General features: G+C 39.6%; 1 protein-coding gene across 1 annotated transcript in view; it reads right to left on the bottom strand.

Moving 5' to 3' along the window:
• Positions 1-4787: 4787 nt before the first annotated feature.
• Positions 4788-23655, bottom strand: part of MSH2 (mutS homolog 2) — a 58457-nt gene continuing 39589 nt past the window's right edge. The window contains exons 9-16 of the mRNA XM_081101479.1: positions 20564-20687; positions 18701-18851; positions 18467-18564; positions 13116-13361; positions 11701-11905; positions 10390-10637; positions 8162-8337; positions 4788-5226 (exon numbers count right to left, since the gene is read on the bottom strand). Of these exons, the coding sequence (XP_080957605.1) occupies positions 5056-5226; positions 8162-8337; positions 10390-10637; positions 11701-11905; positions 13116-13361; positions 18467-18564; positions 18701-18851; positions 20564-20687 (1419 nt within the window). The 3' untranslated portion in view covers positions 4788-5055. The remainder of the gene's footprint in view (positions 5227-8161; positions 8338-10389; positions 10638-11700; positions 11906-13115; positions 13362-18466; positions 18565-18700; positions 18852-20563; positions 20688-23655) is intronic.

Raw genomic sequence — 23655 nt, forward strand, 5'->3', positions numbered from 1 at the left:
GATTCCCAGTCAGGGCACATGCCCGGGATGGGGCTCAATCCCCAGTGTGGAGTGTGCAGGAGGTAGCCGATCAATGATTCTTCCTCATCACTGATGTTTCTCTCTCCCTCTCTGAAATCAATAAAAAAAATATTTTTTTTAAAAAGGGGGGCCATGGTAAATTAAGATGAGCATTTTAAAGGGTTCATTGGTCTTAAATTTTCATGTTGTCATACCTAATTTTAAGTTCTTAAAACATAATTATATAGTTTCACAACAATTATAAAACAAGCACCTGTAAAACCACCCCTCAGGTCAAAACAGAATGCTCTAATGCTCTAGAACAGTAGTTCTCAACCTTCCTAATGCCGCGACCCTTTAATACAGTTCCTCATGTTGTGGTGACCCCCAATTTCATTGTTACAAATTGAACATAATTAAAGCACAGTGATTAATCACAAAACAATATCCTATCTAATAAAAGAGAAACATGGTAATTAGCGTACAACCGCTACCCTTCCCATTGGCTAATCAGCGAGATATGCAAATTAACTGCCAGCCAAGATGGCGGCCAGCAGCCAGGCAGCTTGAAACTAACACGAGGCTTGCTTGCTTCAGTGACGGAGGAAACCAACATTCCCCGCCTGCCTTGCCGGCCTCTGAACTTGCAGTTTGAAACATAGTTACAAAAATAGAAGCTGAACAAAACCCCAGAAACCTGCTTTCAGCCGCCGGGATCTCAGAGCTGGAGTTGATACAGAGTTTCGATTATAGAACCCAAACAAACCAGATACCTGCTTTCAGCAGCGAAGGCCTAAGAGCTGGAGTCTCAGAGCTAAAGCTGGCCCAGAATAAAAAAAAAAAAAAAGAAAGAAAGAAAGAAAGAAAGAAAGAAAGAAAGAAAGAAAGAAAGAAGGAAAGAAAGAAAAAAAGGAGCAGTTGGGAGCTTCAGTCACTTGCCAGCCTGAAAACAGCCCTCAGCCCCTCACCCAGACTGGCCAGGCACCCCAGTGGGGACCCCCACCCTGAAGGGTGTGTGACCAGCTGCAAACAGCCATCATCCCTTCACCCAGGCTGGCCAGGCACCCCAGTGGGGACCTCCACCCTGATCCAGGACACCCTTCAGGGCAAACCAGCCGGCCCCAACCCGTGCACCAGGCCTCTATCCTATATAGTAAAAGGGTAATATGCCTCCCAGCACCGAGATCAGCGGAGCCGCGAGGCCTCCCGGCACCGGGATCAGTGTGACAGGGGGCAGCGCCCAAACCCCCCGATCGCCCTGCAGCTCTGTGTGTGACAGGGGGCAGGGCCACAACCTCCCTATCGGCCCTGCTCTGTTCGTGACAGGGGAAGGCGCCCCAACCCCCTGATCAGCCCTGCTCTGTGCCTGATAGGGGGAGCTCCCCAACCCCATGATTGCCCTGCGGCTCTTTGTGTGACAGGGTGCGGCGCCCCAACCCCCTGATTGGCCCTGTTCTGTGTGTGACGGAGTAGAGCCATAACCTCCCCATCGACCCTGCCCTGAGTGTGAGAGTGGCAGTGCCCCAAACCCCTGATCAGCCCTGCTCTGTGGGTGATAGAAGGCGGCACCCCAACCCCCACCCCACGGGCCCTGCTCTGTGTGTGGTGGGGTAGAGCCATAACCTCCCCATGGGCCCTGCCCTGAGTGTGACAGTGGCGGCACCCCAACCCCTTGATCGGCCCTGCTCTGTGGGTGATAGAGGGCGGCGCCCCAACCCCCTATCCACCCTGCTCTGTGTGTGACAGGGGGCGGTGCCCCAACTCCCCTATCAGCCCTACTCTGTGACAGGGTGGAGCTCCTCAACCCCGATTGGCCCTGCTCTGTGCGTAACAGGGGGCAGCGCCCCAACCCCCTGATTGGCCCTGCTCTGTGCATGACAGTGGGTGGCACCGCAACCTCCCCATCGACCCTGCCTTGAGTGTGACAGGGGGCGGTGCCCCAACCCCCCAATCGGCCCTACCCTGAGCGTGACTGAGGGTGGCATTGCAACCTCCTGATCCGCCCTGCTCTGTGCATGACAGGGGGCGGTGCCCCAACTCCCCAATCGGCCCTGCTCTGAGCCCAACCAGGGGCTGCACCTAGGGATTGGGCCTGCCCTCTGCCACCTGGGAGCAGGCCTAAACCAGCAGGTCGTTATCTCCCGAGGGGTCCCATACTGCGAGAGGGCACAGGCCGGGCTGAGGGACCCCTCCTCCCCGCCGAGTGCACAAATTTTTGTGCACCGGGCTTCTAGTGTAATTATATGTGTTTTCTGATATGTCTCAGGTGACCCCTGTGAAAGGGTTGTTTGACCCCCAAAGGGGTCGTGACCCACAGGTTGAGAACCACTGCTCTAGAATCTCCCTCCCCATCCCTTAGACAACTCATTCATATGAATGGGACAAATTGTATTATTCCTTATCTGTCATTTACTTAGTTTTTAAGATACCATCCATGTTGTTTTATGCAGCTATCATTCATTTTTCATAGCTAGGCTGTTCCCATTCTTATATATACATCATAGTACAATGTGTGCAAGCACCTCTATAGAGTATGCACCTAGGAGCAGAATTGCTGGGTCATATGCATATTCTCAATTTTATTAGACTAGAGGCCCAGTGCACAAAAATTGGTGCACTGGGTGGGTGGGTGGTCTCTCAGCCAGGCCCGTGCCCTCACAGTCCAGGAGCCCTCAGGGGATGTTCTACTGACGGCTTAGCCCTGTGGGGAGCGGGCCTAGACCGCAGTCTGGCCTCCCTCTGCAGGAGGTGAGGACAGGATCAGGGGGCGGTGCTGTCCGTCCCCCCCCCATCGCCCCTCCACTGCTGCTGGTCACCACCCTACCCCCACTCCCGCCATCACTGTTTCCTCCCTCTGCCCACTGGCACACACCTTGGCTGGCCTGGTGCTGCCTGCTCACCAGCCCTGCCCCCCACTGACTGGTCATTCCTCTATTCAATTTGCATATTACACTTTTATTATATAGGATTATTCCCACCAGCAGAGATATCCCACATCCTCACCAACAAGTTGGCAGACACACTTAAAATGATTGTCAATCTGGGCAGAGTCCTGAGGGGGAGCCAAGCATGGTTTTCATTTTTCTGACTGTTGATTAAATCTAAATGTATGAACCATTTAGATTTCCTCTTGGGTAAAGTGCCTGAACTTTTTGAAAAACAAGCTTTGAGATATAATTCACATAATATACACTGTACACATTTAAAGTGTAAGGTTCAATGACTTTTAGTTAGTATATGTACAGATATGTGCAAAAATCAGCAATTTTAGAACATTTTTATCTCAAAAAGAAACCCCATACCCTTTAGCTATCACCTCCCTAGCCAGCCATCACATGCCCAACAGCCCTCTGCATCTGTTCATCTACTTTGTTTCTGCACTTTCCCTATTTGGACTCTCACATGGACGGAATCATAAACAAACTCTTGTGACTGGCTTCTTCACTGTTTCCAAGGTTCATCTAAGTCGTAGCATGTATCGGTATTTCATGCCTATTTTAACAGAGAATATTCCATTTATTGATATCCCACATTTTGCATATCTATTCCTGTCGGTAGACATTTGGGTTATATTCAAAATTTTTGCTATTATAATACTGCTATAAACATTTGTGTACAAGTTTTTGTGTAGACATGTTTTTCTTGATATAACACCTAGGAATCAAAGTGCTGGATCATGATAACGTTTGAGGAAATGCCAAACTGTTTTCCAAAGCAACCGCAACATTTTACATTTCCACAAGCAGTGTGTGAGCTCCTTCTTCAAATCCTCCTCAATACCTGTTCTCTGACTTTAGATATGCTAATGGGTATGAAGTGAGAGCGCACTGCAGTTTTGACTTGCATTTCCCTGATGACAATCTGCATATTTTCATGTGCTTATTAGCCATTTGTATATGTTTTGGAAAAGGATCTATTCAGATCCTTTGCCTTGTAACTGGTCTCTTTGTTATTGAGTTGCATTAAGACTCTATAAAATTTTGTAAAGACTCTTAAGTGTCCATTTTCTTGGTGATTTTATAGGAATTCTTTATATAGTTTGGATATAAATCCTTTGATATTTTATGTAATACGATATGTTCTCCCATTATGGATCTAGTCTTTTTCACTTTGTGATGCCTTTTAATGAAAAGAAGTTCTTAATTTCAATATAGCTAAGTGTATCAAATTTTATGGTGTTTGTGACTTAAATCTTTCACAAAGTTGAGGTCATAAAAATATTTTCCTGTATTACTTTCTATAGAATTTATAAAACTAAACATTATAAGCTTGGTAGTTTTGTCTTGTACATTTGGATCAAAAATTCACTGGAGTTTATTTTTAGATATGATCCAATTTCATTTTATTCCTACATGGATAAGCTATCATCCCTTCACCATTTATTACAAGACTGCCCTTTCCCTCATATTCAGCAAGGCCAGTCACTAACCTGTAGAACAAGAGAAATAGATAGACTAAATCAGGGTTCCCAATACGAAAGATTTTGTTAAAATCCAGATTTTTAAGTCTCTCCACAGACTGGGGGTGGAGGAATGGCAGACAGGGCAGAGGATCACATTAGGACTCTGGATTTACAGTAAGTTCCCCAGCTAATGTGTATGCATCCAACCTGGCTCCTGCCAACAGACGGACACTCCGGGGAAGTCACTGGAAAGGATTTCCTTGGTTTCTTCTGCTTTAAGATCCTTTACTTTTACAAAGTCTCTGTGCTATTTATTTCTTCCATATCATTTGGGAATAAAATATGCATAGAAGTCCTATTATAAAGAAATACAATACACATCAAATTTCACAAACTACATAATTTTATTTATAAATTCAACATATTGTATACTATTACCCATGTCCCTTTAAGTATTCCTCAGTTACTTTTCAAAATAAAGATCTCTGAAAATGTACTCAGGTAGAGCAAAGTATTACTAAATATTTTATTAAGTTGGTATGCCATGGGCATCAATTGCCATCACTATGGAAAAAGGATTAATATAAAACAATATAAAAGTATTACAGACAACAGCTTATCAATATTATCTTCATTCCATTAGTGGGATTTTCTCACGTAGTAACCTTTATTCGTGAAATGATTTCATTTACAAACCCATTATTCTTTGCTATCACCTCAGCTTTCAGCTGTTTTAATTTCATTGTGATGTTTTCTTCTGACATTTCAATAAAAGGCATTTGCTTCACCTTGGATAAAAACTCTTGAATAATTTTTTCACCTTGCTGAAAAACATGGGAACGTTCCATTAGTCTTCAAAATGTCTTTTCTAAAAGTCACATTCAATAATAATAAATTGCTTCATTAGACTTCTATATAAACATGACACTCAGTATTTAAAAAACATTCTTTACATTTTAAGTGTGCAGTGACTCTAGAACATTCTTGAATAAAATGAAAGTTAGGAGTGCTGGGCAGTTGCAAATCTGTGTATAACTTTTGACTCTCCAAAAACTTAACTACAGCCCTAGCTGGTTTGACTCAGTGGATAGAGCATTAGCCCATGGACTGAAGGGTCCTGGGTTCAGTTCTGGTCAAGGGCATAAACCTTGGTTGCAGCCTTGGTCCCAGTAGGGGGCGTGCAAGAGGTAGCTGATCGATGTTTCTCATCAATGTTTCTAACTCTCTATCCAACTCCCTTCCTCTCTGTAAAATCAATAAAATATATTAAAAAACACACACTTGCCGAACCGGTTTGGCTCAGTGGATAGAGCGTCGGCCTGCGGACTCAAGGGTCCCGGGTTCGATTCCGGTCAAGGGCATGTACCCTGGTTGCGGGCACATCCCCAGTGGGGGGCGTGCAGGAGGCAGCTGATCGATCTCTCTCATCGATGTTTCTGGCTCTCTATCCCTCTCCCTTCCTCTCTGTAAAAAATCAATAAAATATATTTAAAAAAATAAATAAATAAATAAATAAATAAATAAAATAAAAAAACACACACTTAACTACAGATAGCCTGCTAGTTGCCTGGAAGCCTTACTGATAACAAAGACAGTCAATGAATACAAACTGGTATTTTGTATGTTATGTGTATTATATACTATATTCCTAAAATAAGTTAGCTAAGCCGAAACCGGTTTGGCTCAGTGGATAGAGCATCGGCCTGCGGACTGAAGGGTCCCGGGTTCGATTCCGGTCAAGGGCATGTACCTGGGTTGCGGGCACGTCCCCAGTTGGGGATGTGCAGGAGGCAGCTGATCGATGTTTCTCTCTCATCGATGTTTCTAGCTCTCTATCTCTCTCCCTTCCTCTCTGTGGAAAATCAATAAAATATATTAAAAAAAAATAAGTTAGCTAAAGAAAATGTTAAGAAAGTCATGAAAAATATATTTGAAGTATTTATTGAAAAAGTCCACGTAAAAGTGCACCCTGCGCAAATTCAAACCCTGTTGTTCAACGGTGAACTGCGTAGCAAAATCCTCAGTTGAGCACATTTCTTTATAGCAAGACATTACAAAGGGTATTTCTTGTTAAACTTAACTGCTCAGTTATTACCATTCTAAAGCATGCTTATTACTTGCCATACGACCTGTGGGCAAATTCTTTACCAACATCCCTCATCCATAAATGAAGATAATACTATCAACCTCACAGGGCTGTTGTGAGGGTTAAAGTATTAATATGTTAAGGTGCAGAGCCTAGCAAAGGGTAAGCCCTATGTAAATGTTTATTATGATATATGAAGCAGGTCTGCTTTTCACATAGGAAGCCAGTTGGTAATAAGTACCTTAAAGGTGAAAGAAAGGTAGATATCGAAATGGTAAGGGAAAAAAATACTTTTCTATTAATGAACAAGTGCACCTTTGTCTCCCTTTAGCTTAAACACTGTTCACAATACATTGTAATGATTATTATCAAAGAACATGACTTCTGTTCCAATTGGAAGCCGGGATTACATAAAGAGCCTACCTAATCCCAGATCACTCAGAGCTGTGGTGCTGATACCAGTACCATTTCATATTCAGGATGGCATTTTCCATACTTAAAGCTACCAGTGTTAATAAGCTATAACACATTTCTCCTGATTACAGGTATAACACATAAAATCATACCTTTTAAGCTCAAAAACCATATACACCAGCAATTATGGTACCAATCAGCTATCCTTCAAGAACAAAAAATGCACTGGATAAAAGCTTAAAATGTGACAAGTTGTCACAATGTACACCACAGTACATGTTGCCAGAACCCAGCAGTAGTGAATTAAGATTACTTTGTTTCCATTGTTATAGAGAACTACTATTCCTTTAATTTTTAAAAACTACATTGGGACAGGCTTGTTCCTTTCATATACATAAATATATATAAATCCTTCCTCAGCAGAGGATATTTTTTTCCATTGATTTTTTTTTTTAAAGAGTGGTAGGAAGAGAGGAGGAGAAAGAGAGAGGGAGGGAGGGGGGAGATGTGAGAGAGAAACATTGATTGGTTGCCTCTTGCACATGCCCCCATCCAGGGCCAGGGATTGAACCTGCAACCCAGGTACATGCCCTTTACTGTGCATCAAACCTAAGTCAGTGCACGGGCTGACACTCTAACCATTGAACAACACAGGCCAGGGCCAGGCGTGTACCTTTTTGTGTGAGCCTCTCAATTCCACCCATCACTTAGAGAAGGCCCATTTCTCCCATGAGAACGAACAGACTGCCCACAAAGAACTTCCAGGAGTAAACATTTTTCATATGCCACTTTATTCTCTATGACTATGACATATTCATTGTTCTTATCTCTCCAACTATATTATAAACAATTGGAGGACAAGAACTATTTTTATTTCGTTGGTGTCATCTTAACTAAGCACTGAGTAAATGTACAACTTATCTGGACTTGATATTCATTTATGAAGATTCAAAGATCTGCTTGGACATTTATTAACTCCTTTGAATTACTTATTTTAAACCTAGACTAATAGTCCTATTCGCCTACTTTTTAAACCTGGTACCTAAATGTTATCTTTTGAGCATGCAGATGTTTATATAGTGCAGAAATCAAAATGATACAGAGAATTCTTTGCGATGCAAAGAAATGTAAGTGAACGCCAATAATGAATGATCAGTAAATACACATTACAATCATATAGGGAAAAACTAACTCATCTTGGTGACCTGATCTATGTAACAATACAGAGGTTAAATAACTGCAGAATCAATCTCACAAACCTCTCTTTCCAGGTGGCACCTCTTTGCTGCTGGTTCCATTTCATCACTTTCTTGTGATGCTCCGATATTCTGAAACTCCTCTAGTTCAAGGGCCTTCTGTTTAGCACACTCTATTACATGCCTAGGAAAATTAGCAAGCTCTGCAACGTGAATCCCAAAACTTTGATCACAGACACCTACAAGAAAGTGGGAAGGGGAGTGTGGGGAGAGGGACAGAGTAGGAAAAAACAGCAATTTATGTGAATGGAACTTATCCTTCTTCCCTTATCATTAGAAAAGTCAATTTTGTATTATTTCAAACACATTAGCCAAATGTTTCATAGTAATGGAGATAAAGGCATTTTAATTAAGCCTCCAGTGAAAAGTGATTATGACTTGGCACAGTACTATATTTTATCCTTGACAAATGTAGCAGAAAAATAAAAATAGCAGAGAAAAGGCTTGACAGATAATCCTCAAAAGGCCTAGACAAATATCTGAATTCTGAAGAAAATTAATCAAGTCTATCTCTCTGAGGTTTTCTCATTTCATAAGGGAGAAATTAAAGTACTAAGATAAATAAATAAATGTAAAAGTGTCACTAATTAAGAGGAGCATTTAATTCAAAATATACTGATTATTAGTGAATGGTCTATCCTCTGAATCTGCCTACATCAATTTCCAGAAATGGTGACTCCAGAAAACTGGCTGGATAAATAAATTTAAAAAGAACAATAAAAGTAAATTTAAATATTTACAATACTTTTCTTAGAAAAGTTACTTACCATTTTATATAATCTCATTCTGATTCTAAACTACTACAAACAAATGACAATGGAATTCTTGGACCCAAATCATCAGTAAATTTACAGACTAGGTAGATGATCTTCATTTCTATTTGCAGAAAATAAACTGACTCAAGGTATTCCTTCCAAATGTTTAACACACATGATGCTCGCAGTTATTATGAGGCTTTCATTTTTGCCTCAGTTATATACCAATTGTAAATTACTGGGGGGGGCCTACATATATATCCCATGCATTCCTGAGCTGGGACTAAGAAAAACAAGTAAAAACAAAATGGGAGCATATGTTCATAAGCATCCACAGTGAAGGAAAAACTTAATTCCTATCTTCTCTGTACTTTATCTGTGTTTTTTAAAAAATGTTCTGAACCCATTTCTATTTCACCCCAAACATAATAATTTAAAAGCAAAACCTCAACTTTATGTGAAATGCCAGACCAACTAAAAGTATCTATATTTTATGTTAATAATAATAATGCAAACACAGAACTCAAAAGAATTCCTACTGAAGCATAAATAACAAAGGACAAAATAACCAAAACTAATTATCTCACTTATGTGCAACCTACTGATGCAGAAAAACATGTTCATGGAAAATCAGAAAGCCATCTGAACAAGTTATTCTGATGAGTGGTGAAATGTTTAAGTAATAAAAGCTATACAGCACATTAACCGCATGAACTCAGTAATCTGATTAGCTGCTAGAGTCTCTAGACCAGCCGTGGGCAAACTACGGCCCGCGGGCCGGATCCGGCCATTTGAAATGAATAAAACTAAAAAAATAAAAATAAAAAAAAAAGACCCTTTTATGTAATGATGTTTACTTTGAATTTATATTAGTTCACACAAACACTCCATCCATGCTTTTGTTCCGGCCCTCCGGTCAAGTTTAAGAACCCATTGTGGCCCTTGAGTCAAAAAGTTTGCCCACCTCTGCTCTAGACCCATGAATGACAAGCTTTCCTGAAAGGATGAAATGCCAACAAGTAACTCATTCCTTATGTGACAACTACAAACAATTTCAGGAATTCTGGAACCCCCAGCTTTAAATGAACCTGTTTATGTAATATACCATTACATAACCTAATGAGATAATCATAATAAATAGTTTATTAAACAGTAAAAGCTAGAGCCTTGGAACTTCAGAGCTTATTGTTACTAATGTGACTGCATGGGAGGCAGTATAAAATTCCTCTGTGATGATGTTAAAGAGTATAAATTATTATTTATGTGATTGTTTTAGAATGAGTGATCCTACTATAAGACACAGAAACAGAGATGATGTACCATGTCTTGGCTCCCAGAGTGTGAATTAAGAGATAAATGTGTTCTGTAAAAATGTCAATAATTCATACTAACTTAGAACAAGACAATTATTGACAATTTCAAGCAAGTTTCCCACTGTCACACTCTGAATTCTCAGTATACCAGTGATCTACTCACCTTTCTTCACCTGATAAAGCATAGTTAAGGTTTCTTCAGTGGTTAGTGCTGTGACATGTAGATTATTAACAGTTGGTATCTGGTTGGCCAAGGCAGTAAGTTCATGAAAATGGGTTGCAAACATGCAAAAAGCACCGATTTTTGTTGCAATGTACTCTGATATAGCCCATGCTAACCCAAATCCATCATAGGTAGAGGTTCCTCTTCCCAATTCATCTATAATTATTAAAGAATCTTTGGTTGCAGACCTGAAACACAAAATTACGGGAAAATTTCCCAAAAATAGTAATGCAAGAAAACAAAAGATATGCCACAAACAACAGATTCATTATTTTAATGTTAAAATTTTCAATGAAGTCAATAAAAAGCACTAAACTTTAGGAGAAAAAATGGGCATGGATATGAACAATGGGTAGAAGAAGAAACAAGGTGAATAAATCAAATCAACCAAGATTTAAAATTAATAATAATTCCAGCCCTGCCTGGGTAATTCAGTTGGTTAGAACGTCATCCTGATACACCAAGGTTGTGGGTATGATCTCTGATCTGAACACATACAAGAATCAACCAAGGAATGCATAAGTGGAACAACAAACTCATGTTTCTCTCTCGCGCTAATAAATAAAAATTTAAAAAAAATAGTAACACTACATGACGATGGAACAAGGGTATAATAATATGAACAGTGAGTGGGTCACATGGCTGATGGTCAAGAAAATTTGTGTGCCTGCCACAATACTACCAAATGTAAGGAGGGGAATTTTTAAAAAATTATAATCAACACAATTTACTAAGGACACCAAAACTCAAAGGGCCTAATGCCTTCATGTCTTTAAAGAAGCTCCTGAAAAGTGAAATAAAAACAAGAGATTTCAGTAATCTCTAAAATAAAAACTTAATAAATTTCAGACATGACAGAGTTCAGTGAGGAACTAGCCAAGACCTTAGGTTCAGGGGGGATCACTGAAGAAGTAGAATTTCTATCATTAGGGCCTGTAAAGCTTGGAAAGGACTTGGGCAAAGGGAAAGGAGGAACATTCCAGGCAGTGTGAACAGTGCAGGAAAGCATGGTGGTGGGGAAATATAAGGTGAACAACTACCAGAAACCTTAAGAAGACACCTTTAAAAATCAAAGCTTTCCACAACTATCACCAATCACGCTTTTAAGATAATATAAAGTACAAAAAGCTCACAACAAACAGTTACACTACATAAAAGTCCTCAGATGTTTTACAGGTGAATCTGCAAATGTACTTCTCATAGGACAGAGACATTCATTTCCATTTTTAGGGGACTGGGAAATGCACTCACCTGAGAATAGAAGCAGTTTCTAACATTTCAGCCATGAAGGTGGAGACTCCTTTCAATTGACTGTCACCAGCCCCTACTCGAGCCAAGATACAGTCCACAATGGACACTTCTGCCGACTCACATGGCACAAAACACCCAATTTGGGCCATGAGAACTATTACCCCGGTTTGGCGAATATATGTTGATTTACCTCCCATATTGGGGCCTATAAAACACATTATATTGAAAAGCAAAATTAATTTATTTCTAATAAACCGACTTAGTCTTAAATTGCACATTGGTGACTAATCACCTAGGTAATATGATGTGAGATAAAAGAAGCAGAACCATTAGCTGCCCAAAGACATGGACAAAGTTGCTGCCAATACTACTCCCTGAGGTAATGCTATTTTCCCTTCAGACAAACCTATATTGCTCCTTTCATAGAGAGGACCCATAAAAAATATACCTTACCTATAATTTGACTATCGCCTAGAAAGATCACACAGACATTTTCTCACAGCTCATAGAGCTGCCTGCAGAATAATTTTATGACATCCAGAAAAGTAGTACAGGCCCAACTGACTTAACACTGTAACTCATTAATAAATGGGCCATGTAATATCTTAAGCAATAAAAATATATAAAAAAAATAAATAAATAAAATAAATGGGCCATTAGTGAATGGATCAGTATGGTCAAATCCTTCAACCACTTAAAAACCACACTAAAGCCCTAAGACATGACCCTACAATTTTGGAAAATGCACAATTTACATATCTGGGTTAGATTATAAAAACAACTTGAAAATCCATTTGGGGAAATAGAACACATTTGCCCAAAGACTCCTTACTCCCTCACTTTTGTTTTTTTGGAATCTGGTTAAGATCTCTCAAAGCATTTTAGTTTGAGACATGCTACATTATTTTCCTTAGTGCCATGGCTTTAAAAGAACTGCTATCCTGGTGTGGGCCAGAAGGGGACAATGGGAGAAAAAAAAAGAGGGACATCTGTAATACTTTCAACAATAAATATTTTTTTAAGAAATTAAAAATAAAAGTACTGCTACCCTTAACTGAGGTCATTCCAGCAGCCAGTTCTGCTTGATTTTCAATGACCTCACTACTAAAAGGTCTGGCACAGAAGTAAGCATTGAGGAAGAAGGGGTGTTCATTTTTAAATGCCCTGAACTCCTTAAACAGAAGTTTCTTATAAATACAGTATTTTCTCAAAAGCCTTTACGCCCTCTCCAAAATCTTCCCACTAATCCAAATACGAATATATTACTCATTAATATGAATAACATGTTCTTAAAATTTCAAAAATTTGGATTTTCTTCATCAATTTTAAGCATATTTTTCACCCCAACATTAAAAAAAGAAACATTACCCAAAATAACCCATAAACAAGGTGTTGGTTTTTGTTTTGTTTTTTACCAGTAATGATATGAAACATCTGTTTATCTTTTTCAAAGTGAACATCATTGGGAATAAATGCAACTTCATCTTGAACTTCAACACAAGCATGTCTGGATGCTTTCAAAATAATTCTTCCTTGTCCTTTCTCCAAAATGACCGGTCGTACATATGGAACTGGCGCTCCATTGGATACATGAGCAAAGCTGACAACAGCATCTAGCTGAGCTAACACATCATTGAATGTCTGCATTGGTTCTACATAGCCTATATAAAAACAGAAAATGTGCACAGGAACATTGAATAATAAAAAAATACATATAAGCAGCTATAAGAATAAATTTAACTTCCCCATTTTGGAATTCAAACTCTAATTTCCTAATTTATATACTTTTTAAAAATTAATAGAAGTTTGCCACAACTAAACTTGAAAGTAACACCTAAAACTCAACATGTTAAAATGTGTTACTATATCTTCCCCCCCTATGAACAGATTTCAAAAATACAAAGAGTATGATGCCCCCTTGCCAAAATCCATTAAAATATAAAAGCACACAGCTGTTTAGAAATGAGGTAGATTAAGAAAAAACTATCATAATTTACTGGTAAGAAAGAAAAGCAGGGTACTAATATTTGAGTCATAGCTGCACTTTTAAGACACACTTTTCTTGTAAAATTAAGAGTCTGAAACCAGAATGGCATTTCATAATTATAAGAAACATGCAAGCAACAGGTAATAAGGTATAATGTGACCATCAAGACCTGTGCATGTAAGACCTGTCTGTCAGGCTTTCATTTCAGCATTTCCCCCCCATCAACATCACATACAATTAAATTTTAGTATAAATGTAGATCCATAATTGTCACTTAAAATACTTAACAAGATGCTAGTCTGCTAGAATATTAAAACTAAAAGCTGATGAATAGAAGGATATCATTGCCCCTTAGTAACAGTAGATATGTTTCTTGGCTTCACTCAAATATTCATTTCATAAAATATGATTTTGCCTCTTGAAAACTTGTAAATAAAACTCTGCCTCTATTTAACAGTTCTTGTTTGATGCTGAACACCAATCTGACCTGATGAGCTTAAGGAACCTCACATTATAAACAAAAGCAGATCAGAGACCTGTTTTATGCTTATGGGTGAAGAGAATTGAGATCCACTAAATAGATAACACCTAAGTTTTTTATGGTAGTGATGTTTGGGTTGAAACTCTCAGTATTGCCTTAGAATTATTTTTATTCCATAGAGAATAAAATCTTAATATATGAAAAAAAAGAGACAAACTTAAAAGCTATTATGTACATTAAAAAGTCCCTGATACATGCTAGGTAAAGCATGTTTAGCCAATAATGGTTAAGATTTCAGAATAGATTCTAAAATTTTAATAGGTTGGAGGGGTTGTTTACCAGATCCACGTGTCATATAGACCTGCCATACAGACATCAATGTGTCAAAAGCTTTAAGGAACATTCAAGAGAATAATGTTCAATTTTATAAGAACACAAAATTATGAGTATTCAAATGGCAGCAAATTTGACTCATCTTTGATACCTTTGTTCCCCATAAAAGTGATACAATTAACACAAACGGGCCCTGAAGAGTTCACATTACCCTATCATGTAGCAAATAGGAACCTGTGAGAATTACTTAAACATTAGTTGAGTACTTACTACAATTACTTTAAAAGTCATAAAACTTCTAACAGATCAGTAAGAATAGGTTTATAATAAAAAAGAAAACCAAAAGCCTCTTAATTAACAGTCCATACTCAGTATCTCACTTCATCTGGCTCTTAACAATACCATCTTTTCTGGTTTAATAGCAAGTTAGAAAACTACAAAAATGATCCACTACCTTTCAAAATAAAAATTTCAAATGTATGGTAGACCAAAAAGAGGTTTCACTTAAATTCAAGGTAACTCCAAATAAAGCACTTTCAATTTAAAAATATTAAAATCTAGCCATTTTAACCTACTAGGTGCTTACTGAATATTAGTTAATATTGGTTTATGAGGAAGACTGTTTGTATATAGTGTTTAGAGGGTTCTTAAAAATGCAATCTAAGCTAAGAAACATAATCCAACAAGATTATCATGGTACAGTTATCTGATACCACCAAGCAAAAATAATCTTTCTAAATCTCATTCATCTCAAAACCAATCAAGTGTATTAAAACTTTAAATTTTGTTTCTGATTTACTATGAAAATTCACAATAGTAAAACAATTTACAGAATTATACATGCTCATCATCTTAAAATTACTTTTACCCCTAAATAATTCAGCATACATATCCTGAGAACAAGGACATTCTTCTACTTAATCATAACACACATCCACAAACTGCAACACCAATCCTATCTAATAAAAGAGAAACATGGTAATTAGCATACGATCGCTACCCTTCCCATTGGCTAATTAGGGCAATATGCAAATTAACTGCCAGCCAACTGGAAGCGAACATGAGGCTTGCTTGCTTCAGTGATGGAGGACTCCAACGTTCCCCGCCTGCCGCTGCCGGCCTCTGAGCTGCAACTCTAAGCAACTATGTTACAAATATAGAAGCTAAACAAAACCCCAGAAACATGCTTTAGTCACCGGGCTTCAGCCAGCAGGATCGCAACATTGTTTCAAATACAGAAGGTAAACAAAGGCCAGAAACCTGCTTTCAGCAGCAGAGGCCTAAGAGTTGGAGCCTCAGAGCTAAAGCTGGCCCAGAATAAAAAAAAAAGAAAAGAAAAAAAGGAGCAGTTGGGAGCTTCAGTCACTCACCAGCCTGAAAACAGCCCTCAGCCCCCCACCCAGGCAGGCCAGGCACCCCAGTGGGGACCCCCACCCTGATCCAGGACAACCCTTCAGGGCAAACCAGTCGGCCCCAACCCGTGCACCAGGCCTCTATTCTATATAGTAAAAGGGTAATATGCCTCCCAGCACGGAGATCAGCGGAGCCGTGAGGCCTCCCGGCACTGGGATCAGTGTGACAGGGGGCAGCGCCCAAACCCCCTGATCGCCCTGCAGCTCTGTGTGTGACAGGGAAGGCGCCCCAACCCCCTGATCAGCCCTGCTCTGTGCCTGATAGGGGGGAGCTCCCCAACCTCCTGATTGCCCTACGGCTCTGTATGTGACAGGCTGCGGTGGCCCAACCCCCTGATCGGCCCTGCTCTGTGTGTGACAGGGTGCAGCGCCCCAAGCCCCTGATCGGCCCTGCTCTGTGTGTGACAGGGTGCGGCGCCCCAACCCTCCACGCCCCTCACGGGCCCTGCTCAGTGTGTGACGGGGTAGAGCCATAACCTCCCCATCGGCCCTGCCCTGAGTGTGACAGGGTGCGGCACCCCAACCCCCTGATCCGCCCTGCTCTGTATGTGACAGGGGGCGGTGCCCCAACTACCCTATCGGCCCTACTCTGTGAGTGACAGGGGGGAGCTCCCCAACCCTCTGAAGAGCCCTGCTCTGTGCGTGACAGGGTATGGAGCCCCAACCCCCCTGATGGGCCCTGCTCTGTGCGTGACAGGGGGCAGCACCCCACCCCCTGATCGGCCCTGCTCTATGCGTGACAGGGGGTGGCACCGCAACCTCCCCATCGACCCTGCCTTGAGTGTGACAGGGTGCGGTGCCCCAACCCCCCAATCGGCCCTACCCTGAGCATGACTGAGGGTGGCATCGCAACCTCCCGATCCGCCCTGCTCTGTGCATGACAGGGGGCGGCGCCCCAACTCCCCAATCGGCCCTGCTCTGAGCCCGACCAGGGGCTGCACCTAGGGATTGGGCCTGCCCTCTGCCACCTGGGAGCAGGCCTAAACCAGCAGGTCGTTATCTCCCGAGAGGTCCCATACTGCGAGAGGGCACATGCCGGGCTGAGGGACCCCCCCCCCCCCCAGTGCACAAATTTTTGTGCACCAGGCCTCTAGTACTATTATAATCTCACTAGAGGCCCGGTGCACAAAATTCATGAACAGGTAGGGTTGCTAGGCCTGGCCAGCGATCAGAGCCAATCAGTTTCCCCACCTCCCTGCCTCCCACGTTCTCTTGCTCCCTCAGCGCCCCGCTGCTGCTGCTGGTCGCCTGCCATGTTCCGCACCGCCCACTGGTGGTCAGCGCACGTAATAGCAAGCGATAGAACTCCCGGTCCAACTCCCGAGGGGACACTTTGCATATTAGCCTTAAATATATATAGATATTAAACTTAGCCAATTTGTTCCAATAGTGTACTTTATCACTATTCTCCAACAACCATTAATCCTTGATCCAATCAAGGTTCATCCACTGCATCCACTGTCTCTTTAAGTCTCCTTTAATCTAAAACAGATCCTGACCATTCTTCTTTTTTGTTTCCATGATGCTGACATTTTTAAATAGAAGTGTGCCACAATCTAAATTTACTTTTTTTTCTTCTTATTTATAATCAAGTTAAATGTTTTGTCAAGATTACATAGGTTATATTGTGTCCTTCCCTCTGCATCCCATCAGGAAATATATAATGTCACTTGTCCCATTACTAGTGATGCCAACTTTGATCACTTGGCTTAAGCATTTCTTTGGTATATTTTTGCAAGGCACAATTAAGGTTATAAGCAATAGCCACATGATGATAGGCAAAGCCTTCCAGCTTAATTAACATATCCCCACCTACTGTGTTAAACATACATTCATTTCATGCTAAGGGCAATACCATGATGTTAAGGCATTCTGTCCCTTCAATTATAAAACATTCACCTCAAACGATGCCTCTAGAACAGGGGTGGGCAAACTTTTTGACTCGAGGGCCACAATGGGTTCTTAAACTGGACCAGAGGGCCGGAACAAAAGCATGGATGGAGTGTTTGTGTGAACTAATATAAATTCAAAGTAAACATCATTACATAAAAGGGTACGGTCTTTTTTTTTATAGTTTTATTCATTTCAAACGGGCCGGATCCGGCCCGTGGGCCGTAGTTTGCCCACGGCTGCTCTAGAATGAACTCTGAAAATCTATAAATGGCACACAGAACTTAAAAGGGCTTGCTTGTCTCATGTATAACTTTTATTTTTCAGTGATATTTATTTCCATAACCTAGAGCATGAGCCCACAGATTATTAATAGTCCTTGGTGTTTCTTCCCCTTATTACTACAGCTAAGTTTTGTGCTTTTTCGCACATCTTTGTTTTTCAGGGTATTCCCATTCCTCAGCCTGCACTAGCTTATCTTCTCATGTACCAGAGTAATTTCCAGTTACTTTTCCTACCACAATACAGCATGCATTATTTGGTAGGTAGCCTAACATAATTAACAGTCTAATAACTTTTTAAAAGACCACTCTTGAAACATCCTGATGTTTTCCTAGGATCAAAAACCAGGTCATATTCAGAATCTTTTGGTTCTATTATTACCTGAAGAAATATTGACAATTTCTTTAACAATGGCATCCTGGGCTTCTTGGTACTCAGTTTTGTATTTAGTATATTCTTCATTAAGAGAAGTCAATGCACTGCAAATCAAGGTAATGGTATTATTTTTAAAAATGAAAACATCTACTGAAAGTAATGGGCACTACATTTCATCAGAGAATAATTTAGTTCTATGGTACTACTGAAGGCTTAATAATATGATACAGGCTTACAAACCTATTGGTAAATTTAACACCATTCTTCTGGATATCCACAGTACTGAAGTTTTTGTTGTTACGAAGGACTTTTTCTTCTTTACACGTTACGCGAAAATAATATCCAAACTGTGAATTTGAATCCAGTTTAATCTGTTTGCCAGATTCCAAACCTTTATGTTAAGGAAAAAAAAAAAAAGTTTGTCAATAGCCATTTTCCATGTAGATGTTTAAAATAATTATATCTAAAGAGTAAAAAGCATACTTTTATTACAAAATAGGTACTGAAAATTATTGTTATCTAGCTAGGAACGATACAAGTCCTACTTCACTTTACACAAAAATCTACACAAATTAAGGATATAAATAAACCCTTAAGGTCCCTTATAAATGTTGCTTCTGAAGTGGAAGCACTTTCTGGGTAAACCCAACCTAGGAAGCAGAGCACCAGCAGTGGGCACACACACTGCTCTAGACGCTGGGGGCACGAAGGTGAGCACAATAAACCCTGCCTTTGAGGAGTTCTGCCTGAGGGTTCTTTAGTCATTAACCAAAGCATTTCTCGGGGAGACAGAGCACATCAAACTGAACACATACACTTTCCAAACAAAAACTGGAGACTCTGACAATGAAATTCTAGAAAAATTAGGACAAATGTTTTTTGTTAAGTGTAGGAAACTTTACAAAACAAGCAATGATAGATTAGCTAGACTTCATGCAACAAAGATTTTTGAGTTTAAGTCTGTCCTCTCATAATCTCACTTATCAATGTGATCTTTAGACCACAAACTAGAAGACAGAGATAGTAACTACCAATTTATTTGCTGAAGCATGACTATCAAATATTGTTAGCAGCCAACAACTACAGACAGATCTCACTTGACTGGGGAGCAAAGGGACTGTAGATAACTATGACATGATAGGGGTAAATTTTAATATTCTTCAAAGGAAAAGATTCTTGACTCTAGGATCCAGTCCTTATCTTTTCAATATGAAGATACTAGAGGCTCGGTACACGAATTCATGCATGGGTGGGGGTCCCTTGGCCTGGCCAGCTTTCGGGGTCAGGGGAGGGACCGAAGGAGGTTGGCCGGCTGCAGGAAGTTAGCTGTGGGAGCACAATGACCACCAGGGGGCAGCTCCTGCGTTAAGCATCTGCCCCCCGGTGGTCAGTGCGAGTCATAGTGACCGGTTGATCAGTAGTTCAGTCAGCCGGTTGCTTAGGCTTTTATATACATATAGATAGATGGCATGTTTCTTGGAAGAGGATCCATACCTTTTAGATTCTCCAAAAGTTTAAGTATTTTAAGTACTACTGCCCTGAAGGGGTCTTACAGTTCGAATGCTGAGATTCATTTATTCAGTCAGCACACATGTGAGTGATGCTCAGAACAAAGAGGTTTATAAATTTAGAACAAAAACAGTGTGAATAGTGTGAGACTAACTAGGGAATTAATCTAGTTTGCAGGCAGACATTTTAAAAATTGATATTAATGAAGTGCTCAAGAACCCCATAGCCAAATCAATGAACTATTTCTAGCAGAATTAGGCTTATAGAGGAGGTGACATTTAAAACTGGTCTTATTTAAAAGACATGATGCAAGGACCTGTTGGGTGATTTGTTTGGCAGGAATGGGGAGTCATGCTAGGATTTGAGGGAGTTAATAAGAAATGAGTCTGGAAGATGAGTCAGGTAAGGCTTTGAATGTAAAGTACCATGTGTGCCAACTATAAGTGTTTGTAATTTTATTCTGTAGAAAAAGGGTCTGGCACATTAAACAAGAAATTGGCACAATCAAGTGTGTCTTCTAGGAAAGTAATTCTGACACCAGTGGATATTATATAGACAAAAGAATTATTCAAACCTCGAACAGCCCATTCTTACCTAGATCTCTAGCTGTACTTACTAATGTTGATTGCATCTTCTTTTCTAAACCATCCATTATTTCTCTTAATTCACTCAAATTAGGATCAAATGAAGGCTTTACAAGGAATTCGTGGTTTTCCACCTATAGGGAGAACAAAGAGTGGTTACATTTTAAAGATGGAAGTCATGAAGGAAGTATGTTCTTTTGCTTATTTATTAGATTTCATGTTTTGAGTTAAATAATTCACTACCCATAAGTGACTCAGTCACAACTATAAGAAGCTTCTATTTATCAAGAGATATAAAGTTCTGTTTATGAGCAGCTTAGAGATCTAGATGTACAAAATTATCCTTGTGAAACATAGTACTATTGATGCATATGTCACCAATAGTATTATTTTTATTTACATTTCCCTTAAACAACGTTCAAAACATTTTTCCTAATATTACTAAAGAATGCTCAATGTTCTAAGCTTATAACAGAACATTTAGTTTTTGCCCAAACCAAGGAAATGCCTTAGGAATCTCAAAAAGTTAGCTCTAAAAAAAAAAACCAAAAACAAAACAAAACAAAAAAAAACTATAGAATTTTATTTCTTCAAACTGAAAGTTCATCAAAATCTCATAATTTAAAAACATACTCTTAAGTACTTTGTTTTCATAATTTCTTACCAATAATAAGCAGCAAGAAATCATGATGAAAAGTGGATCTCACAATACTAAACACACAAAATATTTAGAAACAAAGCCTTAATAAGATTTTTATAAAGATACCTGCCTATTAGAAGATTTAAGAACTGATAAATGCCGAAACCGGTTTGGCTCAGTGGATAGAGCATCGGCCTGCGGACTGAAAGGTCCCAGGTTCGATTCCGGTCAAGGGCATGTACCTGGGTTGTGGGCACATCCCCAGTGGGAGATGTGCAGGAGGCAGCTGATCGATGTTTCTCTCTCATCGATGTTTCTAACTTTCTATCTCTCTCCCTTCCTCTCTGTGAAAAATCAATAAAATATATTAAAAAAAAAAAAAAAGCACTGATAAATGACAAGGCAGACTCAGAAAACTCAATCAAATGTTAAGATCTACTCATTCCTATATAACTGCCCAATATGAATCTTTTTGAAAGAAAACAAAATGACTAAAATTTAAAGACAAAATTATGAAAAAATATTTTTAAAAAATAAAGCCTACTCTTATAGGTATTAATAACTATGAAAAAGAATTATATATAAAAGCATAATATAAGAGTTAGGCCTGGCCAGTGTGGTTCAGTTGGTTGAGCACTGTCCGATGCACCAAGAGGTTGCTGGTTCAATTGCTGGTCAGGGCACACACCCGGGGTTGCCAGCTTGACCCCCAGTAGGGGATGTGCAGGAGGCAGGCAATCGATGTTTCTCTCTCTCTCTCCCCTCTCCTATCTCTCTTGAAAAGAAAATCAATTAAAAATAAAAACATTAAATAACTTTCTCAATTTAAACCAACAAAATGAAAAATATATTTAATTATATAGTATTAAAACTTAAGGTTTTTTAAAGCTAACTTTTAAAAAGATAAAACATTTGTTAAAATAAAAGCTTTGCGAAATATAAAAGTATAAAGATTAATATTTTCTTTTATAACAGCACTTGTTTGCATATATGAGAAAAACAGCAAGGTCATTAAATGGGCAAGTATGACATACAACTCATGGATGAGGAAATAGATAATAAACAAAACCAAAAGAAAATGGTAAAGCGCCATAATGATAAAATGAATATTTAAGCAACCTTAAGATATTATTCTACAGCTTTGTTTTAAAGAAAAAAAGACCCCACCACCAAATACTAATGAGGCTACAGTGCAATTAATGCACTCATTTCTAGTGAAAATATAAGTTAGTATAACCTTAAAAAAAGCAATGCAACAAGACTCAAGAGATTTTTTTTATACTCTTTGGCATAGCAATTCTACTTGTAGGAATTCAAATTAAGGAAATAATAAACAGAAGCAAAACAATACATGAATGAATAAAATATGTGCAGATTTATTTGTTAGAGTGAACCCCAGAAATAATAAAACATCAAGTATTTGCATAATGGTACATCAATAAAATATTGTATGATTACTTAAAAAGACAATGAAGAGGATCTGGAAATAAGGACCAAGGCTTATGATAACTCCAGGGGGGAAAAGTAATGCTATAATGGTGGACAGATACTGCCACTGAACTTGCCTCCTCCAATTAATTTAAGAAAAGTGAGTCAGAGGCAGGCCAAGCTCCTACCCTCTTCCCCACCTTCCAGAAACCCAATGGTGAGTCAAAAAAAACTTGAGAATTCTTACTAATAATCCTAAATCTGGAGACAAGAAAATTAAATTAAATATCCTTACATTTTCCTTCCCTGGATGGGGGAATACTGCTTTGAACATGCTGCTAGGGAGATGCGAGTGAAACAAGGGAAAAGTAAATGAGCTCTAACTTACTAAAATAAATACTCCAAGGACCACATGCCAAATTAAATGCCCTTCAGCAATACCTCACCACTCCCAAACAATCTGGGATAATGAAATATACCACCAGTCCTAGCTGGTTTGGCTCAGTAGATAGAGCGTCAGCCTGAAGACTGAAGGGTCCCGAGTTCAATTTCGGTCAAGGGCACATGCCCGGGTTATGGACTTGATCCCCAGTAGGGGGCATGCAGGAGGCAGCCGATCAATGATTCTCTCTCGTCACTGATGTTTCTTTCTATCTCTCTCTCTCTCCCCCTTCCTCTCTGAAATCAATAAAAATATATTTTAAAAAGAAGCAATATACCATTATATCAGACTTACACAAAGTCTCCCTCTCCCTTCCTCTCTGAAATCAATTTTACTGGGCATGTGTCTATCTTCTCTTTGTTGGATCCCTTCCCCCAGTGTTTTGCAGAAAATAGGCCAGTGGTTCGCTGGGGAGTGCAGTTACAACTTGGGTGAAGCTGCCCAAATGACATGCCTATGATGTCTGGCCTTCCCTTTGCTCCTTTCCTATTGTTATTAATTAGCTAATTATAACAGTATCAACTTCATTAATATGGAATGCCAGAGAACAGTGTGTATCACCTTCAAAATTTAGAAAAGTTGTATATAAAAT

The sequence above is a fragment of the Myotis nattereri genome (assembly GCF_964212035.1).
Source record: "Myotis nattereri genome assembly, chromosome: 10".
Classification (NCBI taxonomy): Eukaryota; Metazoa; Chordata; class Mammalia; order Chiroptera; family Vespertilionidae; genus Myotis; species Myotis nattereri.